The 18,572-nt window shown below is 36.6% G+C and overlaps 1 protein-coding gene across 1 annotated transcript in view; it reads left to right on the top strand.

The window, feature by feature from the left end:
* The first annotated feature begins 7,500 nt into the window (after positions 1-7,500).
* The window catches only part of LOC119529673 (eukaryotic translation initiation factor 4E), a 52,125-nt gene continuing 41,053 nt past the window's right edge, over positions 7,501-18,572 (top strand). The window contains exon 1 of the mRNA XM_037830298.1: positions 7,501-7,552. Within this exon, the coding sequence (XP_037686226.1) occupies positions 7,535-7,552 (18 nt within the window). The 5' untranslated portion in view covers positions 7,501-7,534. The remainder of the gene's footprint in view (positions 7,553-18,572) is intronic.

Raw genomic sequence — 18,572 nt, 5'->3', positions numbered from 1 at the left:
AAGCACCAGTCTTTTAAGTAATCTTATCTTCTAACAGTTTTGATTTAGTTCCACCAAACAACAACAGAATTTCTAAGTACCTTAAATACCCTTACTTTCCAGGCAGGTTCAGCAAACAGCTTACAATTCACTTGAATTTCCTGTATTTAACATTTGCTTTTCCAGCTTTTAAAAAATACAGCTTTATTGTGGTATAATTGATATACAACGTAACATTCCTTTTTCAAACAGAAAAAAGTAAAAAGCTAAAATATTTAAGTGCTCTCACTCAAATATTTTCAGTTATGTACTGTTTATTGCTCTACCTTTCAACAATTAATTACATTTAGCTAATTTCTTTTATAAAAAACAAAATGCAATAATTTCCCCTGTGGTGTTTCAAGCTTAACAATAATTGCTGATGTTTTCCAAGTTTCCTATGTATTCCCCCAAATCTATCAAACTGTAAAAATTAAGCTCTAATAAATAGGTAAGATCATATTTACTCACCTTTGCATCTTACTTTATTGTAATTTTGAAATAGTTATCACACTTAATTCTTATCTGAATTAAGTTCTCTTGACTTTCAGGGTAAAACAAAAAAGCATATAAAGCAGAATTTTTAAGCAAGGTTAGATTAGTTTCCTTAAGGTGCCATTTCTGTGAATTCTCTTGCATTTAAACCCACAGTTTGTTTCATAGTAAATCTGCCTGGCATGGTATCTTGTCATTTCCTAGAAGTCAGATTTTATAAGCTACCCACACAGACATACACATCTGGATCAAACCCTCCCCCTCTTATTATAATCAAATTATTTCTAATCTCAGTTGCTGATATGCTAAAGCTTGGACCTCTGTATCCTAACTGTGTTGGTCAGTTTGAACTGCATGCATCCATAGAGCTGACGAAAGTTCTCCCCAGATAGCAAGTCTTTAATACAGCTTTCTCATTATTCTGAAAAGACACAAATGGCTCACTTGGGGATAATATCACCATTATTTTATTATCTATTTTTACAAAACAATAACCATGCTTTTCATTAACCAACATGTCCTCTTTTGTCTCTGAGACACTTAGGGTCATATCTGAGAAATTTTAGCGCATCCTACCTTTTTAACCCAATAATACATGAAGATTGGTATCTCTTCAAACTCTGAAATTTAAATGAGGAGTTAGAAGCAGGTGAATTGAGAATTCATAATTCACAGATTTTAAATGAAGAAGCTAGAATAGAAAGAAAATGGCAAGTACTGGGGAAAGCTGACTGGCTACCCAGACAATTCCTGCAAGATGTCATTTTTCAGATAATCTCCACAATCTGAGGGCATAGACAAAATCCAGTCCACAAGGGTAGCTTCTCCTTAGAGAGGATAATTCAAACAAGTCAAGAAACTCTCATTTAAAAAATCAGCTCTGAGTAATGTAATTGTGATCTGGATATTCTTGTTTTTCCATCAGTCCTACATACAAATCAATATGGGAAGATACAACCTTGAAGACATGATGTTGAGTGAAATAAGCCAGACACAAAAGACAAATATCATATGATCTTGCAGAAATGAGATACCTAGAATAAATAAATTTATAGAGACAGATAGTAGATTACCATGTTGGGGGGTGGTGAGGAGCAAGGGGTTATTACTGCTTAATGGGTGCAGAGTTTCAGTTTGAGGTCTTGCAGAAATTCTGGTAATGGATGTTGGTGATGGTAGTATATATTGTGAATGTAATTAATGCCACCGAATTATACCCTTGAAAACCATTAAAATGGAAATTTTGATTTGTATATATGTTATAACAAAAAGTAAAAAAAAATAGGTGGGAAGATACATTTATCATATGGTTGCTAGGTGGGTCTGCAATCAAAATGAGGTGAATTAGTAGTATGGCATTAATGATTGGTGTCTGTGCTGATTTGGATGTATTATGTCACCCAAAATGCCATGTTCTTTAATGCAATCTTGTGGGGGCAGAGGTATTAGCGTTGATTAGGTTGGAACTTATTGATTGTTTCCATGGAGATGTGACTCAATCAACTGTGGGCAAGACTTTGATCGGATAATTTCCATGGAGGTGTTACCCCACCCATTCAGGGTGGGTCTTAATTAAATCACTGGAGCCATATAAAAGAGCTGACAAACAGAAGGAACTCAGAGCAGCTTAGAGAGACATTTTGAAGATAGCCATTGAAAGCTGACACTGACATTTTGGAGAATGCCATTTTGAAATGCAACCTGGGAGCAAGCAGATGCCAGCCACATGCCTTCCTAGCTAACAGAGGTTTTCCAGATGCCAATGCCCTTTCTCCAGTGAAGGTACCTTATTGTTGATGCCTTACCTTGGATACTTTATGGCCTTAAGACTGTAACTCTGTAACCAAATAAACCCCCTTTATAAAAGCCAATCCATTTCTTGTGTTTTGCAAAATGGCAGCATTAGCAAACTGGGACAGTATCCTTAACCAACCACCCCCTATTAGGACCAAAGGACAGAAATTCACATTTTTGTGCCAGGATACTCTGTTCCTGAACAATGCTGGAGGTACATCACCAAATATTGTCATTCTGGATTCCTCTTTTATAGATGGTAAACAGGCCAACTCCCGCCCATTAACACATTTCTTTCTTTCGACAAGCACAATGCGGGCACTTACTCATGCATGAAGCAATCAAAATCCAGTCATGAATCCCTGGAGTAACACCCAATCTCTAATGAAATTTGGGTGTTTACAATCTTGTGGGTTATTTCTAAAGACTGCTGATCTTACCCTATACATTTCAAGTTTTTCCTAACTTCAATTTTAATAAGGTAAATGTTCATTTTGGAAGTCCTATATTGTTGGCCCAACATACTACTTACATGAATTTTTCACATACTCTTTGCAGATAATTAATTACTCTCTTATTATTTCAGACATTGATCTTTCTTATTAGGCTATCCAATTATAATCTAGTCGATAATATATAGTGATTAAGAGCCCTGAGAACAGAACTGTGTTAATAATCTGGTTCTCCTTTTACTAGTTGAGTGGTCTTGGGCAAGTTTTTTAACCTCTCTAAGCCTTAGTTTCCTCAATTGAAAAATGAGGATACTTACCTTTGAGGGTTGTTTTGAAGATAAAATGAAGTACTATAAATGTACACAAATGCTTAGAACAGTGCCTGACATATAGTAATTTTCCTGTTAATTATACTATTAGTCCTGATGCTTGACCTTGGTTAGTTTGATTAAATTTGTATTTTCCCCAAATATTTATTTGTAATCTACACATAAGTCATCAAGGTGCTAATATTTTCGTACTGGAGATCATCAACAATTAATTAATATTTAATAAAATATCAGGTTTGTCACTAGGATTATGAGGTGGTCTGAAGAAATATAAAGCCAGGTAAGGGGATAGAGAGTAGTGGGGATGCTAATTTAGATAACAGTGGTCAAGGAAAGCTTTTCTCAGGAGATGATATGTGAACAGAGACCTAAATGAAACGAGGTAGGAAACTATGTGAATGTCTCATTCATTATGTGAAAGAGTGCTTGTTATGGTGCTTGTTTGCTGCATCATTTTGGCTCTTAGTCACATTTCTTTATATGGGAACTGAACTATTTATATTTCTATGACTTAGTAAGTCAACCAGATTTTACAGTTCAGGAAGAAGTGCCTGTGCTTCCTGCGTCCTTTAAATATCCTTTGGTTACTACACATTTGCCATTAGTAACTGAGTACTTTATGGTTTCTTGTCAGTTCTGCAAATGAATTTAGAATAAGAAATCATTGGAAGAGAAACAGGAATTTGGAAGATCCTATCAAAGAGAAGCAGCTATGGTATGAGGAAATAAAGAATCTTGGAGAGATTAGGTTTGAATACCAGTTTACTCATTGGCTTTGTGGACTTGGACACGTCCCCCAACTTCAGTGAGTCAGTTTCTTTATCTATAAAATGGGGGTGATGATATTTAATTCATGTAACTGTTGTAAAGGTCCAATGAACAATCAATATGGAAGATACTTGGTATGTTACAGGAAACCAATAAATGTTGGTTGACTTTGAATATTTGGAAGCTTGGAATATCTTCAAAGATACAGTGCTGAGTTTGGTTTTCTGAAAAAAGAATTCTTAAATATATTACACTGTACTAAAAAGTAGAGATAAGCAATTTATGTCAATATAATAGTGCACCATGCTAATGACAGGTAACATTGAATTCATACTAGGTTCTAAGAACTATTCTAAGCCTATTACATGGATTAACTCATTTATTCTTCACATTAGCCACACAAGATAGGTACTATTATTATGCCCATCTATTGCATGAAAAAAATGATGCACAGAGAGACTAAGTAACCTGCCTACAGTCACACAATAAGTGTTGGATTTGGGCTTACAAATGAGATTTTGACACCAAAGCTTATGGTGTTAACCACTAAACTATACAACCGTAATTTCTAGAATATTTATCTTATTGCAGGCCATCTTAGATCTTTCCTAAAGGAAAATCACTGTAAAAATGAAAATAACAATAAAAATAGAGCATGACATAAAGTACAATATAGTTTTTAAAAAAGAGTGAACAACAACAAAGAGTGAACAACTTTAAAAAAGAAAGGATGTCAGATTAGTATTGACTAGGGATTGGCTTAGATCATATCTAAAGCTCTGCCCAACAATACACTATTAAGGATCACTTACTTTATTATGCAATTTCACATCTTCTATCTCAAAACCCTCTCATTTTAAGAAAAATGGTTGCTTAAAACTGATTAGAGACAAAGAAAGTCCCCTAACCTTAACAATATCTAAAATTCCAAAGACTGTCTTAAAAAAAAATCCTAGATGGTGCAACAGTAAAATTTCAGTTGAAAAGCCCTGGAAAACAATGACTTTGGTTATCTGCCAAATCTCCAATGACAAAGAGGTAACTTCATAATTAAAACAAGTGATATGTTCTGTCAAATTATTAAAAGACATTTCCCATGAGTTATATCTATAAAGACAATATACCAATGTGAGGAATATATTATGTTGAGAAAGGATCATGGTTATTCACAGATAGATGCTAAATGATAAAAATCATCCCAGACCTAAAAATAGTAGCTACCATGATATGCTGGGCCATAGATAGTTATGTATAAACTAAATAACTTGATCAAAGAGAAGAGAACATCAATACCTTATCCTATTTCATAAATCTAATATTTTTATTAACAATTCTTTTCTGTAAGTATAAGCAGGAATATGGTAGTAAGACAACTAGCACATTTTTGTGTGTGTGTGTGGATTAATAGAGGAATAAAGTATAAGCTGTCTTCTCTGTATATTTCAGATTAGAAAAAAAACAAAACAAAGCAACCACACACGCGCGCACACACACACACACACAAACCTAATCACCAAATCTTTGACATGGTAGAATATAATGACAATATTAGGCAAAGACACATGAATGTTCCATAAAACATATACACAAAGCATGTATAAAATGAAGAAAAATAAAACACTGATAGGAGCATAATATAAGTATCATAAAAGTACTAGGATGATTGACAAGAGTGGACAGTTTTTTAATCAACATAAAAGTTTATGTAAGCCATTGTTAAAAAACAATTTTTAACATCATCACTGGCTTTCAGTGCCATGTGGATATTTCCTTGACTCTTCACTCTGTTATCTAGCATCATTGTGAAAATAGCACATCTAAGCTGTCTATTCAAAGAATAACCAGATACTACTTTTAACCAACAGAAAACACCACTGAGATCAACTGTAACTACTCTGGATACTTGAAGTGATAGTAGATAATATCTGTAAGGAGAAATCCATTTACTCTTATTTTTCAGAATTCTAAGTACTTTAGAATCTACTAGAGCTAAACTGGACAAAAGTGTTCATGGGTCATCTCTGACATCCAGGTAAACCAAACACATTAACTCTGAGTTCTTGTTCAGTCTCAATTATGAGTTAGTCAACTCAAGCATCCATTATGTACTCAATAATAGGTATGACACAGCTTTCGACATCAGCAACAATAAGCAGGCAGGCACAGGCAGCCTGCTTGTACTGATTTTTCTGATGTTAACATTCTTAAGCATGGGAAATATTAATGAAATAGCAGCTTCCTTATATTAACACACTACTAGATTTTTTTTTATCTCTGTTGTATTAATAACCCAGCTGTGCAGAATAACACTACCTTGAGAAACGATCGCTAGCTAGCACAATATCTTAGAGAAAAAGAAAATGTAGGATGCTAGTATGGGGACAAATTTCTAATTGGCAGTGATCTCTGTGAACATAGCAGCATTTTCCTGAACATTAATGCCTCTAATGAAGGTAGCTACAGTTATACAGGGAAAAAAAAGGCTTGAAATTTTAAAATTGCATTGATGTACATCATAACATAACAAAGTAAACAAAAGAAAAATTAAAAACATTGTTTTTAAAAACAGCAGGGAAGCAGCTGATCCTCAGGAAGGCATGCAGTTGCTTTTGAACCATTTATAGAGTCCGATGCATTTTCAAAGCTGGTTACTGTCATTACCACAGCACACCCTTCTGAGGTAAGTGTATGAACCGATGGTTCATAAATGAAAAAGCTGAGACACTGTATGATTAAGTCACTCGCCTAAGGAGAATGAGTCAACATCGAGTCATAGTTGACCCGGCCTAACGACTCCTGACGGTCAGTCCAGGGCTTAGTCAGCGGGGCCCGGAGTGGCTTCCCTGGCTGGCACCTGGACTTAGGTTATTTCCGTTCACGTTAAAGCAGAATAGTGGAACCGAGAGGAGAGAGCTTCCAAATAACTTTTACTTCCAAGCAAGATTTGGCCCTGAGGTTTAATCTCAGGATTTGGGATAGGAAACGCTGTCGGGTCAACTCCCCCTCCCCCCAAACGGTGGCAAGTGGGTACTGCGGGCGGTTCAATCCACCCCTTTTCGCAACGGCCATGAGTGACCACCAGCGTTAGCGGAGCTGGGGGACGGGGGAGAATTTACTGCTTAAACACCGACAGTTCGTCCATTGCTGCCTCTTTTGGAAACTAAAAGAGAAAATGGTGGTGGGAAGTCAAAAGAAAACTAAATAAATACATAGGCAACTTATCCTAGGACCTCAACTAAGCAAATGAAGCCTTATTGTGCGTGCTGAGCCTGAAGTTCCCAACCTACAGGGGAAGATGGGAGGACAGGGCGACAAAGGGCACAGTAGGCATGCCTGGCAGTAAGTGAGACAGCAGACATCCCGGCCGAAGAGCAGAGGACTGAAAACCACCCTCCAGCACGCGAGTGTCAGCCGCGCCGAGAACCGTGCACGCTATCCATCGACCACGTGACCAGTCTTTTTTTAACTTCTTTGCCCTTAAAAAAAAAAAAAAAGAGGGAGACTCCACTTCCCAGAAGCCTCTCGTTACTCACGCAGCCGCAGTCTTGCGCAGGCGCCGCCAGAGCCAAACGGACAAGCCCGTCACGTGGGCAGAAGCCGACCAATCCGGTTTGAATCTCATTTTTTTCCTCTCACCCCCTCCTTTCAGGAGCGGTTGTGCGATCAGATCGATCTAAGATGGCGACTGTGGAACCGGTGAGTATTGCCTTTGGCCCCCACCCCCACCGGTCCCCGCGCTCAGGCTACCTTCGGACAGGGGGACCCCGCGGGACGGCGTTCCCGGCGCGCACGCTACCCCTTGTCGCCCCCTCCCCCTCTTCTTGGGCCTGACCTGTCCGCGGGCAACTGGGGGCGCCCTGGGGCTGGCTGCGGCGGCGTGTCTCTCACACGTTCTGGTGGGGGCCCGAGAACTGGGGGGAAAGAATTGGGGGAGGGGCGGCGCGGCGCCGTGGCCGCGAGGTGTCTGCAGAGGTGGAGGGTGAACTGGATCCTGGGCTAGGTGTGTGGGGATTGTTTCTTCGGGATAGGAGGGCGCGGGGCTGGCTTTGGGCGGGCGCCGGTATCCGTAGGGAGGTGGGCGACGAGCCGGCCTGGAATGAGATGGAAGAGGGAGCCCCGGGGCAGCCTTTTCCTCCCTCCCGAGCTCTTCTCCAGGGTCTTGGGTTTAAGGCACGTGCGAGAGTTTTCCTTCACTAGACCGGTGGGCTGGGGAGCCGGTGGGCGCGTGTTGTCTGAGGATGGGTCGGGCGGGAGTGGTGCCTCCGCACGCGCGAAGAATCTTCGACCTCGCCGGGGGCATCCGAGAGGGGCGAGCGCATGTTACTTCGGCGCGCCGGACAGTTGCTGGGGTTGGAGGCAAGGCTGGAGAGAAAGGTGTGGGTGGGGAGGAAAGCCCCGTGTTGCTCTGTGAAGCTCTACGGATGGGATGAGGGGTGGAGGTGGTGTGAAAGGGGATCACATTGTCCTCGCCCCTCCATGCCTGAGACTGGGCTGTCATGGAGGAGGGAAGAGGGAGGAGCGAGGCCTACAGATCGCTGCGGCGGGTCTGGTTGCCGGCCGGACCTGCTGCCTTTCACACGCGCCTGCCTTCCATTCATTCATCCTTTCCGTGCAATGCGCACGCCTGAGAATGAGAATGGCTCTAGATCCGTGTGTTCTTCCGACTCCTTACCATTTTTAATATTGCTGAAACATCTTATTGAAAATTAAAATTTTCTGTTTAATTCTGTTCTTAATTAACCCATTTATAGGCTTTCTTCCCAATTTAGTCATCATTGAACCAAGCTGATTCTGGGACAGAAAGTTGGTAGTTACTCCCCAAAGGAGTGATTGAATGTATTTGTCGTAGTTTGGGTTTGCCGGCATTTGCTCAAGGAAATTTCTGGGCCTAAGCTGACGTTTCATGAATGTGACACCTAAGTGACAACGTTTGGGGGCATAATGGAGTGTATTAAATGGCAACCAAAAAACATTTGACACTCTATCTGGAACCAGTTCTAGACCTTGGTTGCCAAATATTTTTCTATATCTGTGATGGTAGTGTGTGATTTTGATAATGGTTATCTAATTCGCTTTGACTTTTGTAACTATCTCAAACATTCCAGTAGTGGAAAAGTCTGTAGAATGCAAAAAAGACTTATTTTTCATTATGTTGATTGAAACTGTTCTTACCATTGTGCCAGAATTTAAGGCAGCATTTCTGCTGAGCTGCTTATTCTTTTATTGGCACCAGTTTTCATTTATTTTCCTGCAAATTAGGTTGACAGGAAAACTGTCTAATAAGTTGCTAAAATAACTTATTTAGAACGCTGTTGCTTAAACAAGTAGGCTGAATATGTAAAGTTTTGACTTAAAACACCTTTAATATGCTCTGATGTCTGCTTTTGACTGTGATCTGCTCTTGTACCCGCTATATTCTGTGTCATCAAAAAGCATTACTCTGGTAATAGGTGCAAGGCTAATATCCTCTAATAAAGTAATATCTTCTGTGAAGCTTGAGTAACATTTCGATCCTTTACACGTTGCAAAACTATGTAGTTTGTTTCAACAGCACAAACGCCAAAGTGATGAAGGAGTATTTTGAATCAGTTAAGTATTTATAGCCCCTGGTAGGTTTCTGGCATTGTATCAAGTATTCTTTAGGATACAAAGTTATACAAGATGTAATTCTATACCTTGTTCAGTGTTAACTTTTAGGGACCTTAATTCCCAGTGATATAGTAGTCAGTCATATCAGTGATACGGTATTTGTTCTAGCACTGACCTAGAGAAATTGGATAGTGCGTTTGAATTGGAGGAGTAGGGGAACCTAAACACCCAAGTGTGTGAAAGTGGAAGCCAGATTGAAACATCAGGAGGGGAGATTAATTTTAATAAATTTACCGGATATTTTGCTGCAGCTATAAGAGAAAATATGTGGACATTGATTTTTAAGCTGCCTTGTGTTGCTGTGTCTGGTAACAGAATTAAAGAATCGTAAGAAAATAGTACCTTGATGGAATCTGAGGACCGAATTAGCAGTTGTATACTTATTCCTCTCCTCCCCTCCGAACTTGATTTTTGCGTTTGCCAGTTCAGATGATTTGCTAGTTAAAATATTTTGCTAATGTGAACAATTTTACTCGTAAAATTCTTTTTATTTGCGAATGTGTAATTTACTGGAGACTAGTCTACCTTAGTGCTTTTATTTTTTAGTGATTTGGAAGAAAAGTCTGGCAAAGAGTTACATAGTTGTATTAAAAAAATTTCAGTTAAAATATTGCTAGTCTCTAAAACTACTTTGGGGAAGGTAGTAGTAAACTTAAGATTTCTCTAAAATTCATGGCTGTGCAATGATTTTTAAACTAAAATGTACATTCATGTGTTTTAAATTTTTTATTTTAAGCTCGTTACTACAGAATGCTGTGTGGAAATTAGTTATACTATTTCTGTGCTCTTGTTACAGGGACAGACAATAAGTTTTTTATATTTATTTCAACTAATGCAGAGTATTATTGTAAAAAACAAATTCTGCTTATGGGGTTTTACACCTTAGGGCAACAGCCTATGCAAGCCACAAAATCAAGTATTAACTGAGGCAAGAAAATAAGATATTTTAATGGAAAAGTATAATGTACTACATTTTTTTCTTGCAGGTTTTTCCTAATCATGATATTTTGTGGTAAATACATTTTATAGATGAAGAATTTATATTTGAAGTGATTTTTTTTCCTACTGGGTCACATAGTTCCTAAGTTAAGCTAGAATTTGAGCCCAGATTTATTTCTGTCCTTTTCAATAAAATAAAATAAAATCTAACCAAAATTTAAAAAGCCCAGCTGTTTATCTTAAGTAAAACTCCTATCTTTGGGATAAAACTGATGCATTGGTCATTATTACACAGAAACATTTTAAACTTAAAAGCATATCTGAGAGAATATACCAGTTGGTTTAGGTGTGGTTGGATTAAGAGTGGGTTGTTTTTTTTGTTTGTTTGTTTTCTATTTTAATTTGTGGAGTTTTTATTTTATCTATGTCGAGGATTGTAAATTCTCCTGGATTTTGGCTTACAGATAATGGTATTTAACTTTAAAAATATGTATTTTTTGAATTAGTAATACACACTCTTGGTTCAAAATTTAAATCCTTTGACAGTCTGACATCTATGGCCCATTCTCAGAATAACGTTTTCAAATGTATTACATAAAATACATAGCATTACAAAGGAAACCAATTATATTGAAATGCTGTTAATGTGAAAAATATTAAGGACATTGCCTAGCACAAGCTAAATCCTATTTTTTATTAGAGTGAAAATTCTACTTTGCAGCTATCTTCCCCAGTCACCTAAGTCCCCTCTCCAAAGCATCCCCAGGTTTTTGAGGGTCTTTCTAGAAAAGTGCAGTCCAAGAGAACTTTCTGTGATGATGGGTATGTTCTGCATCTGCACTGTCCAGTACAGTAGCCACTACCTGTATGTGGCTATTTTGCATTTGAAATGTGGCCAGTGCAACCAAGGAACTGAAATTTAAATTTTGTTTTAATTAATTTAAATTTCATTAGCTACATGTGGCTAGTGGCTACCAAATTGGACAATGCAGCTCTGGAATCTCGATATGTTCTGGTGTATACAAACACACATACATATTATATTTAGCTGAACTTTGTAAAGTGTGACTAGGTATGTCTAGTTGTTTGGATGAATTTGTTTAGTTTTATCCCAGCAAAGATTCTCTTTACATATATTGAACTTTCAAAGATCATTATTTGATCCTGTAGAGAATTAAAATTGTCTAGTTGTCTTTTTTAGTGAGGTTGTGGGTATGAATAGGCACTACTTCACATGGTTCAAAATTCAAATGTAAGAAATAGTACACAGTGAAATAAATCTCAAGCCTTTCTCAGTCCAGGGAGAAAGTCTCTAGAGGCAACCAGTGATGACGTTTTTTATATATCCTTCCATGGAGCTTTGTGTATATATAAGCAAATACAATAGGATTTTAAACTAAGTAGTAGCCAACTATGTGTACTGTTCTGCACATTGTTTTTCACTTAATATGTCTTGAGAACGTTGCATGTTATCACATAAAGTTTCACTTTTTTCTGACATTATGTATTACATGGATGATTTTAATTGTTTCCATGTTGATTGACATTTAGGATGTTGCCAACCGTTATGTCTTTAAACCAGTGCTGTGATGAATAACTTTTTACATAAATGTTTACATATATTAGCATGTCTATCTATAAAGTAAGTATTTTGGCAACAAATTCAAAATTTTAAAACTCCACTGGTCAGAACAACACTTCTGTGACTTTAATTGACCAATCAGCTACTTTTTTAGTTTTAGAGCTTTCCTCTCTTCCTTAATGTTGTGAAATGTTTATATATAGAAAAAAGGTATGAAATGCATGCATATGTTTTAGTTATGAGGTGAAGAGACCCATGTACCAAGCACCCAGGTCAAGTAGGACATCATCAGTCCCTCAGTTTTCTCCATAATTCATTGTCAGTCTATTTTCATTGGTTCCTCCCTCACCCATTTTTCTGATTTTTGTGTTAATTATTCCCTTGATTTTTTTTTTTTTAACAGTCTATTTTGGGTTTAATCTCCAATGTGTGCATCTTTCAACTATGAATAGTTTAGTTTTGAAAAAACTAAAAACTTGGATGATGTGTAAATAAAGGACAGTATTGACACTGTTGGATGAAGGTGCCTAAGGAACATAAACTGAACAGTTTTGAGTTATAGTTTGGCCTGACTTCCTGGAATCTACTAGAGTCCCTCTTGGGGGAATCCAGTGAGCAAGATCATGAGTGTGTCCTGGGAAAGCTAGGACTATCTATAGTTGGCATCTGGTTGGGCCATGGTTTAGGTCAAGTAAAGAATCTTCAGTGGGGAATGTTCTTTAGGAGGAGGTTACTCTATATCTTCTAAGAGTAAACTTAAAGCAGAACTCTTCTGGTATAAAATTCTTAACTAATCCAGGGAGCAGAGTACAAAGGAGAGAAAAGGCACTTCATCAACAGATGGTTAAGCTGAGTTAGATATATATAAAGTTTGGTCCAGAGACAACAGATCATTCTGTTTTTTTAAACGGGTAGAGAAATAGGTATTTTGAACTTGATAGCTATCGAATGAATGTCACCTGAACCACACTACTCCAATCTGCACTTGCTCTCTGTATCTGATATGCACTTGTTTTCCTTGGATCTCCTTTTACTGTGCTCCAGATTCCCTCTCCTCTGATTCTGTTAATGCAATTCCTCCCCACTCCATTTGCTGTGCTTCTGGTCTTTTACTTGGTTTCCTGTCTCACTTGGTGAATCACATCTCTAGGAGTTTTTTGAAAAAAGATACATAGGAGTTAGGACTTTTGAGACCTTGCATATTGGACAATGTTATACCCATAGTAGGCTAGACATAGAATTCTTTAGAATTATTTGTTTTTCAGAATTTTGAAGTCATTGTTCCATGGTTGTCTTCTGTTTTAGCTGTTGATAAATCTGAAATTATCCTGATGGCTTTATTATTATTTTTTAATATGTGACTGGTTCCCCTCCTACCCCCACTTCTGGGTAGGATTTGTAGAATCTTGGTAGAATCTTTGCTTGCCCCATTTCCCAGTGACGTTGTGTAGTGTCAATCTGTTTTCATCCATGTGCTGGGTATTCAAAGGGCTTTTTTTAAATATGGCACCTCATATCCTTCACTTTTGGCAAATTTATTGGTGATTTTCCTCTTTTCTCTTTGAAACAGTTATTGTTCAGATATTGGATCTGGACTGGTTCTCTAACTTTTTTTTGTTTTAAATCTTGCTCTGATTTCCATCTGTTTTGCTCCTTCTGGGAAATTTCATTTATTTTCCAACCTCTGCTTTCTCATTTTAAATTTCCAGGTGGGTGTTTTTTTTTTGTTTGTTTGTTAGTTTTGTTTTTCCCCGAATGTTCACTTTTATAGCTTCCTGTAATTGTTTTGTGAATTCAAAATCTTAACTTATCCCATTAACGACTTAATAGCGAATCTTTTTAAAGATATTTTCTTTTCTCTGCGTGGTCTGTTTCTTCCAAGTTACTATTTTTTCTGTTTATTTTCAAACTGCCTCAAACTTCCCCATGTGTATGACAATCCTTAGTTTTCAGCTCATGATTAAGAATGAGTAACAATCAAGTTGATTCGGATCTCTGAGCCCACAGATGGGAGTTTCACTCGGATCTAGCTGGGTACCTAGTTAAAGCACCTCTACTGTTAGTATATTTAGCTTTTTCTTTTCAGCTGGTAAGGTTTCCCAGAAGAGAATCTTCTGATCTGTCTGGGGAACAAGATATAGTTGTCAGGCTTTTGGGAACTGAATGGGGAAAGAAGCTGGGATGGTGGATTGGGAGTGGGACATCCTCATTCAGTATGATGCCCTGTTAGCTGTTCCTGGGCTGGTCTAGAGATGTTTTACATTCTTCTGCCAGGGTCGAAGAAGGGCGACAATCCTAGTGGCCTGGAGTAAGGGTGAGTTTGAGGGATCTAGCTGCTGCTTAAACAGCATTTACTGAATTCTCTTGAATGTATCCTCCTTCACTCCCATGTATTACAAAGGTGCTGCCAGCTTCTGAGACTTTAAGGATCATGCTGTGTAAATTGGTCAGTTACCATTTATCCATCTTCTTTCCAGTTTTCTTGTTTTTACCCCTGCTCTCCCCATACCTGGGTCCTTTCTTTTTTTTCTTTTTGTTTTTTAATCCCTGCACTATAGTTTTAGTGGGATTTTGGTGAAGGAGCAAAATTTGATTTGTTAACACTTACTTGACATTTAAAAAGTAACCTATTCTTCCATTCTGGTTATAAAATACAATGTTATATTTTTTCTATAACATTGACAAAAATAGCCCCCTTCTTGAAATGCCCAGGAGTAAACCTAAGAAGGAATTTGCAGGATTCATGAATAAAAGCTGCATAACTATTGAAGAATAGAGGAGGACTTCAATAAAGAATCATAGTTTGCTTCTGGAAAGGATTTAATATTGGAAAGATGTTCCTTCTTCCTGAATTTAATATTTAAATTTAATATGAATTTAGGAATCAAAATGCCAAAATCATGTGGGTAGGGTGGGAAGCTATATTTTATGCAGGAGTTCATAAACTCTGGCCTGTTTTTTTTTTTTTTAATTCAGTTTTATTGAGATATATTCACATACCATATAATCATCCACAGTGTACAGTTAACTGTTCACAGTACCATCATATAGTTGTTCATTCATCACCCCAGTCAATTTTTGAATATTTTCTTTACTCCAAAAAGAATAAAAATAAAAGTAAAAAAGAATACCCAAAGCATTCCATCCCCTGCATCCCACCCTATTTTTAATTTAGTTTTTGTCCTCATTTTTTCCACTCATCTGTCCATACACTGGATAAAAGGAGTATGAGCCACAAGGTTTCCAGTCACACTGTGTGACCTGCTTTTGTATGACCTACTTGCTAAGAATAATTTTTACATTTTAAATAGTTGTTTAAAAAAGAAAAAAATATGTGACAGAGGATAGATACCACAAGCCTAAAATATTTAGTATCTGGTGTGTTAATTTGCTGACCCCTGCTTTATAAGATGATTGTGACTTTTATTTGAAAGAATAAACAAATGAGAATAGGCAGTAATTTTTTTTTTGAAGGAGGAGAAAATGGGAATGGGGATCTTGTCCTACAATGAGGGAAAAATATTGAGCAAAGCTAAGTTTTGAAAATTTGGTATTGGTGCAGGAAGAGACCAGCAGATCAGTAGAACAGACTGAGCAATTCAGAAATACATTAAGTAGGTTTTTGGTTTCAGTATAATCTTGTTCAAATAAATTTGGAAAATTTAGATTGATATAAAGAAGAAAATAAAAATCGTCTGTAGTAATGACAGCTAGGTGTTCTCTGGTTCACTTGTTTGTGGATTTCTCAAATAAAGTTCTCATTCTTTATACATTTCTGTAATATGCTGTATTTTCCATATTTATATTATCATTAAAATATATTTTTCCAAACCGATTTATGAGTTCTAAGTGATTGACACTTATAATTTGTTATCTTTTGGTCCATATCTATTGGTGTATATTGTTTCTACTTTATTTAACTAAATAAAACATTTAAAACCATCAGTGTTCTAATTAATGTGTTAAAGAATGTAGATCTCTTTTATATTTGAAAGCTTGATAGTTCATTAACTAAAGCTCATTAACTTAAACTCACTAAGTAGAATGCTGTAACCCAGTCCGTAAACCTGGAAATGTTTAAAACAGTACCTGTGCCTGGTTTTTAACTATAGGTTGAGTTCTTTTAAAAAGTGACTTGAACGCTTTGTTAACCTATAGTTTCCATTGAAGATTTTAGCCTCATTTTTTAACATTATAATGCTGTTTTAAAAACACAGAATTTGGAAAGAATTCAACTCATTTGTTTGACACCTAAAGATTGATTTTTAAAATTTAATGTTTAATCACTATCATTAAATTTCAGTTGTTATGCTTTTCAAACTTTAAAAAGGGTATAAACTTAAAAAGACGCAGCAGTTAAATTCTGCTTTAAAAAGTCTGCCTTTCAAATTGTTATTATAGCAGTGATATTTTCTAAATTTTATTGCTAGCCTTGTTCTTATCCTAGATTACACGTTTCATTTGTCACTAGTTTTACATTTTTTTATCTCTATAACCCCCCCATCTGCATTTGTAATCTTGTCCTAAGGTTCTGTGTAATTTGGTTGCAGATATCAGTGCTCTTTTAAGAACTCATTTATTTAAAAATGTAACTAGGTGCCCACAAGTCTTATAGTTAAGGATATGTGCATCTAAGTTTTAAAACTATGTTCTAGAAGATGAGAAATTTGAGTGTGTGTGCTTCAGTGATTTTTTTAAATTAATAAAATGTGGTAAAGTATAGCTTGTGGACTATCCAAAAATGTACATTTTTAGCTTTAGCTCAAACTTAATCAACTCTTCATTTAGTCACTAAGATTGATTAAGGAATTAGATTATTATTTAAATAGGTTAAACATCCTTAATTTTGCATTATTTTTAGACACAACACAATTTGTACAAATAATCATAGCTCTTTCTCACTATACCTCAGCTTTCAGTATTTTTATTTAGATGTCATTTTATGTTAACTGAAAACAATATTAAGAAATACTGTTTTCTGAGTCAAAATTGATATATGAGATCTCAGAGTCCTTTACATTAAAAAAATTTGTCCATTTGAGCAACTCTTTAAACTTGAAAGATTGTATTACTAAATCTCCATTTTTGCTTTTCTGCTTGAACCTTTTCAGGTTAGGGCAGGTGCTCAAACAAAAGTCATGATTTTTATCCTTTACCTTATCACAGGCAAGTAAGGAGACCTGCAAAATCCATAGCCACACTTCCCTGATGAATAATGCCAGATTAGCTGGTGTTCTTATACTGTGAATAACTATTGAAAAACTAAAAACCAAAACAATTGCTTTAATTATTTGTGGCAGTTATTCAGTGTTTATACCCAACCTTACAAGGCAGGTGGTGAGACTTCTTGTTCTTGTATACTAGTTAATTAATGATACTAATTTACATGGTAGTGGGAGGAGGGGGAGGTCTAGGGGAGGTGCATGGTTGGTTAAAGAGAGACCTGACAACTGAGTGTGTGGATACTAGAAGGAAAAGGAAATCATCGCGAAGTCTATTTGTGTCTGACTTATATTAAACAATTCTCATGTTAGTTATTTGTATCCATGAAAGAGAAGCTTTTATTTATACTTAATTATCTGTATATGTGAGGTGTTTGACCACACAGGCATATGGTATGCTATCTTGCATAATAGGGTCAACTCACTATAATTAAATGTTGACATTTACTTTTTTTATTCTTTCTAGTAGTGAAATTTTGTACGCATGGGGTGGGGTGCACACTATTCATGTCTTTTTACTACTTGTTTATTGGCAGAGACATGCACTTGCATGATTAGTCAAGGTGTGGAGCCTGAGGCTGTGGAGCTGTGCATAATGCATACTGTAGGGTTATGCTGCCTGGAAAGAGCACCTTGGTAACCAAATAATTTATTACTCAATCCTCCGCACTTTCGAGAGACAATGAAGGTTCTGGTAATAATTAAGTTGAGACAACTAAACTGGGCTAAACAAGTAAAAGTAGGATATATGGCAGCCGTAGCCATAAACCCTGACAGACATGGATTTAAGGTAGAATACAGCTGGGACTTATAAATTAGTCTATCCAGGGCTTAATTAATTTGTTTGTAGAGTGGAGAGAATAATGCTTTCACAGTATTGTAAAGATTGAATATATTGAGGTAGTGTATATAAAAATATGTAACACATTGCCTCACACATAGTAGCTGTTTAGTAAATGTTACCTATCAAGTAAAAACTCATGTGGTTTGGATAAGGTGTAAGGGCTGATTTTACTGCTTTCAAAATCATAAAGCACCATCCTTTTCTGTTCTTATTTTGCTTACCCTTTTATCATCATTCTATCTTTTCTTAATGTAGTATCTTCAGTTTACTGAAGATGTTGGTTAGTAACCTACAGGGATAATTGCAGTTGTCTTTGCCATATAGTCTTTACATTTCTGATAGGGCCACAGATGGTCTTTCCAGTTGAATTAAAGAAATAGTGATGCACAGAGAGGAAACTGGAGCTGGTTTGGTTTATCAGTCGTACTGTTTGTTATCCATTATTTGGCTTGCACATTTATTTTGTGTCATCATGTAGGG

The sequence above is a fragment of the Choloepus didactylus genome, chromosome 3 (assembly GCF_015220235.1).
Source record: "Choloepus didactylus isolate mChoDid1 chromosome 3, mChoDid1.pri, whole genome shotgun sequence".
Lineage (NCBI taxonomy): Eukaryota > Metazoa > Chordata > Mammalia > Pilosa > Megalonychidae > Choloepus > Choloepus didactylus.
The sequence above is the reverse complement of the archived record's forward strand: the minus strand, read 5'-3'. Positions and strand labels throughout refer to the sequence as shown.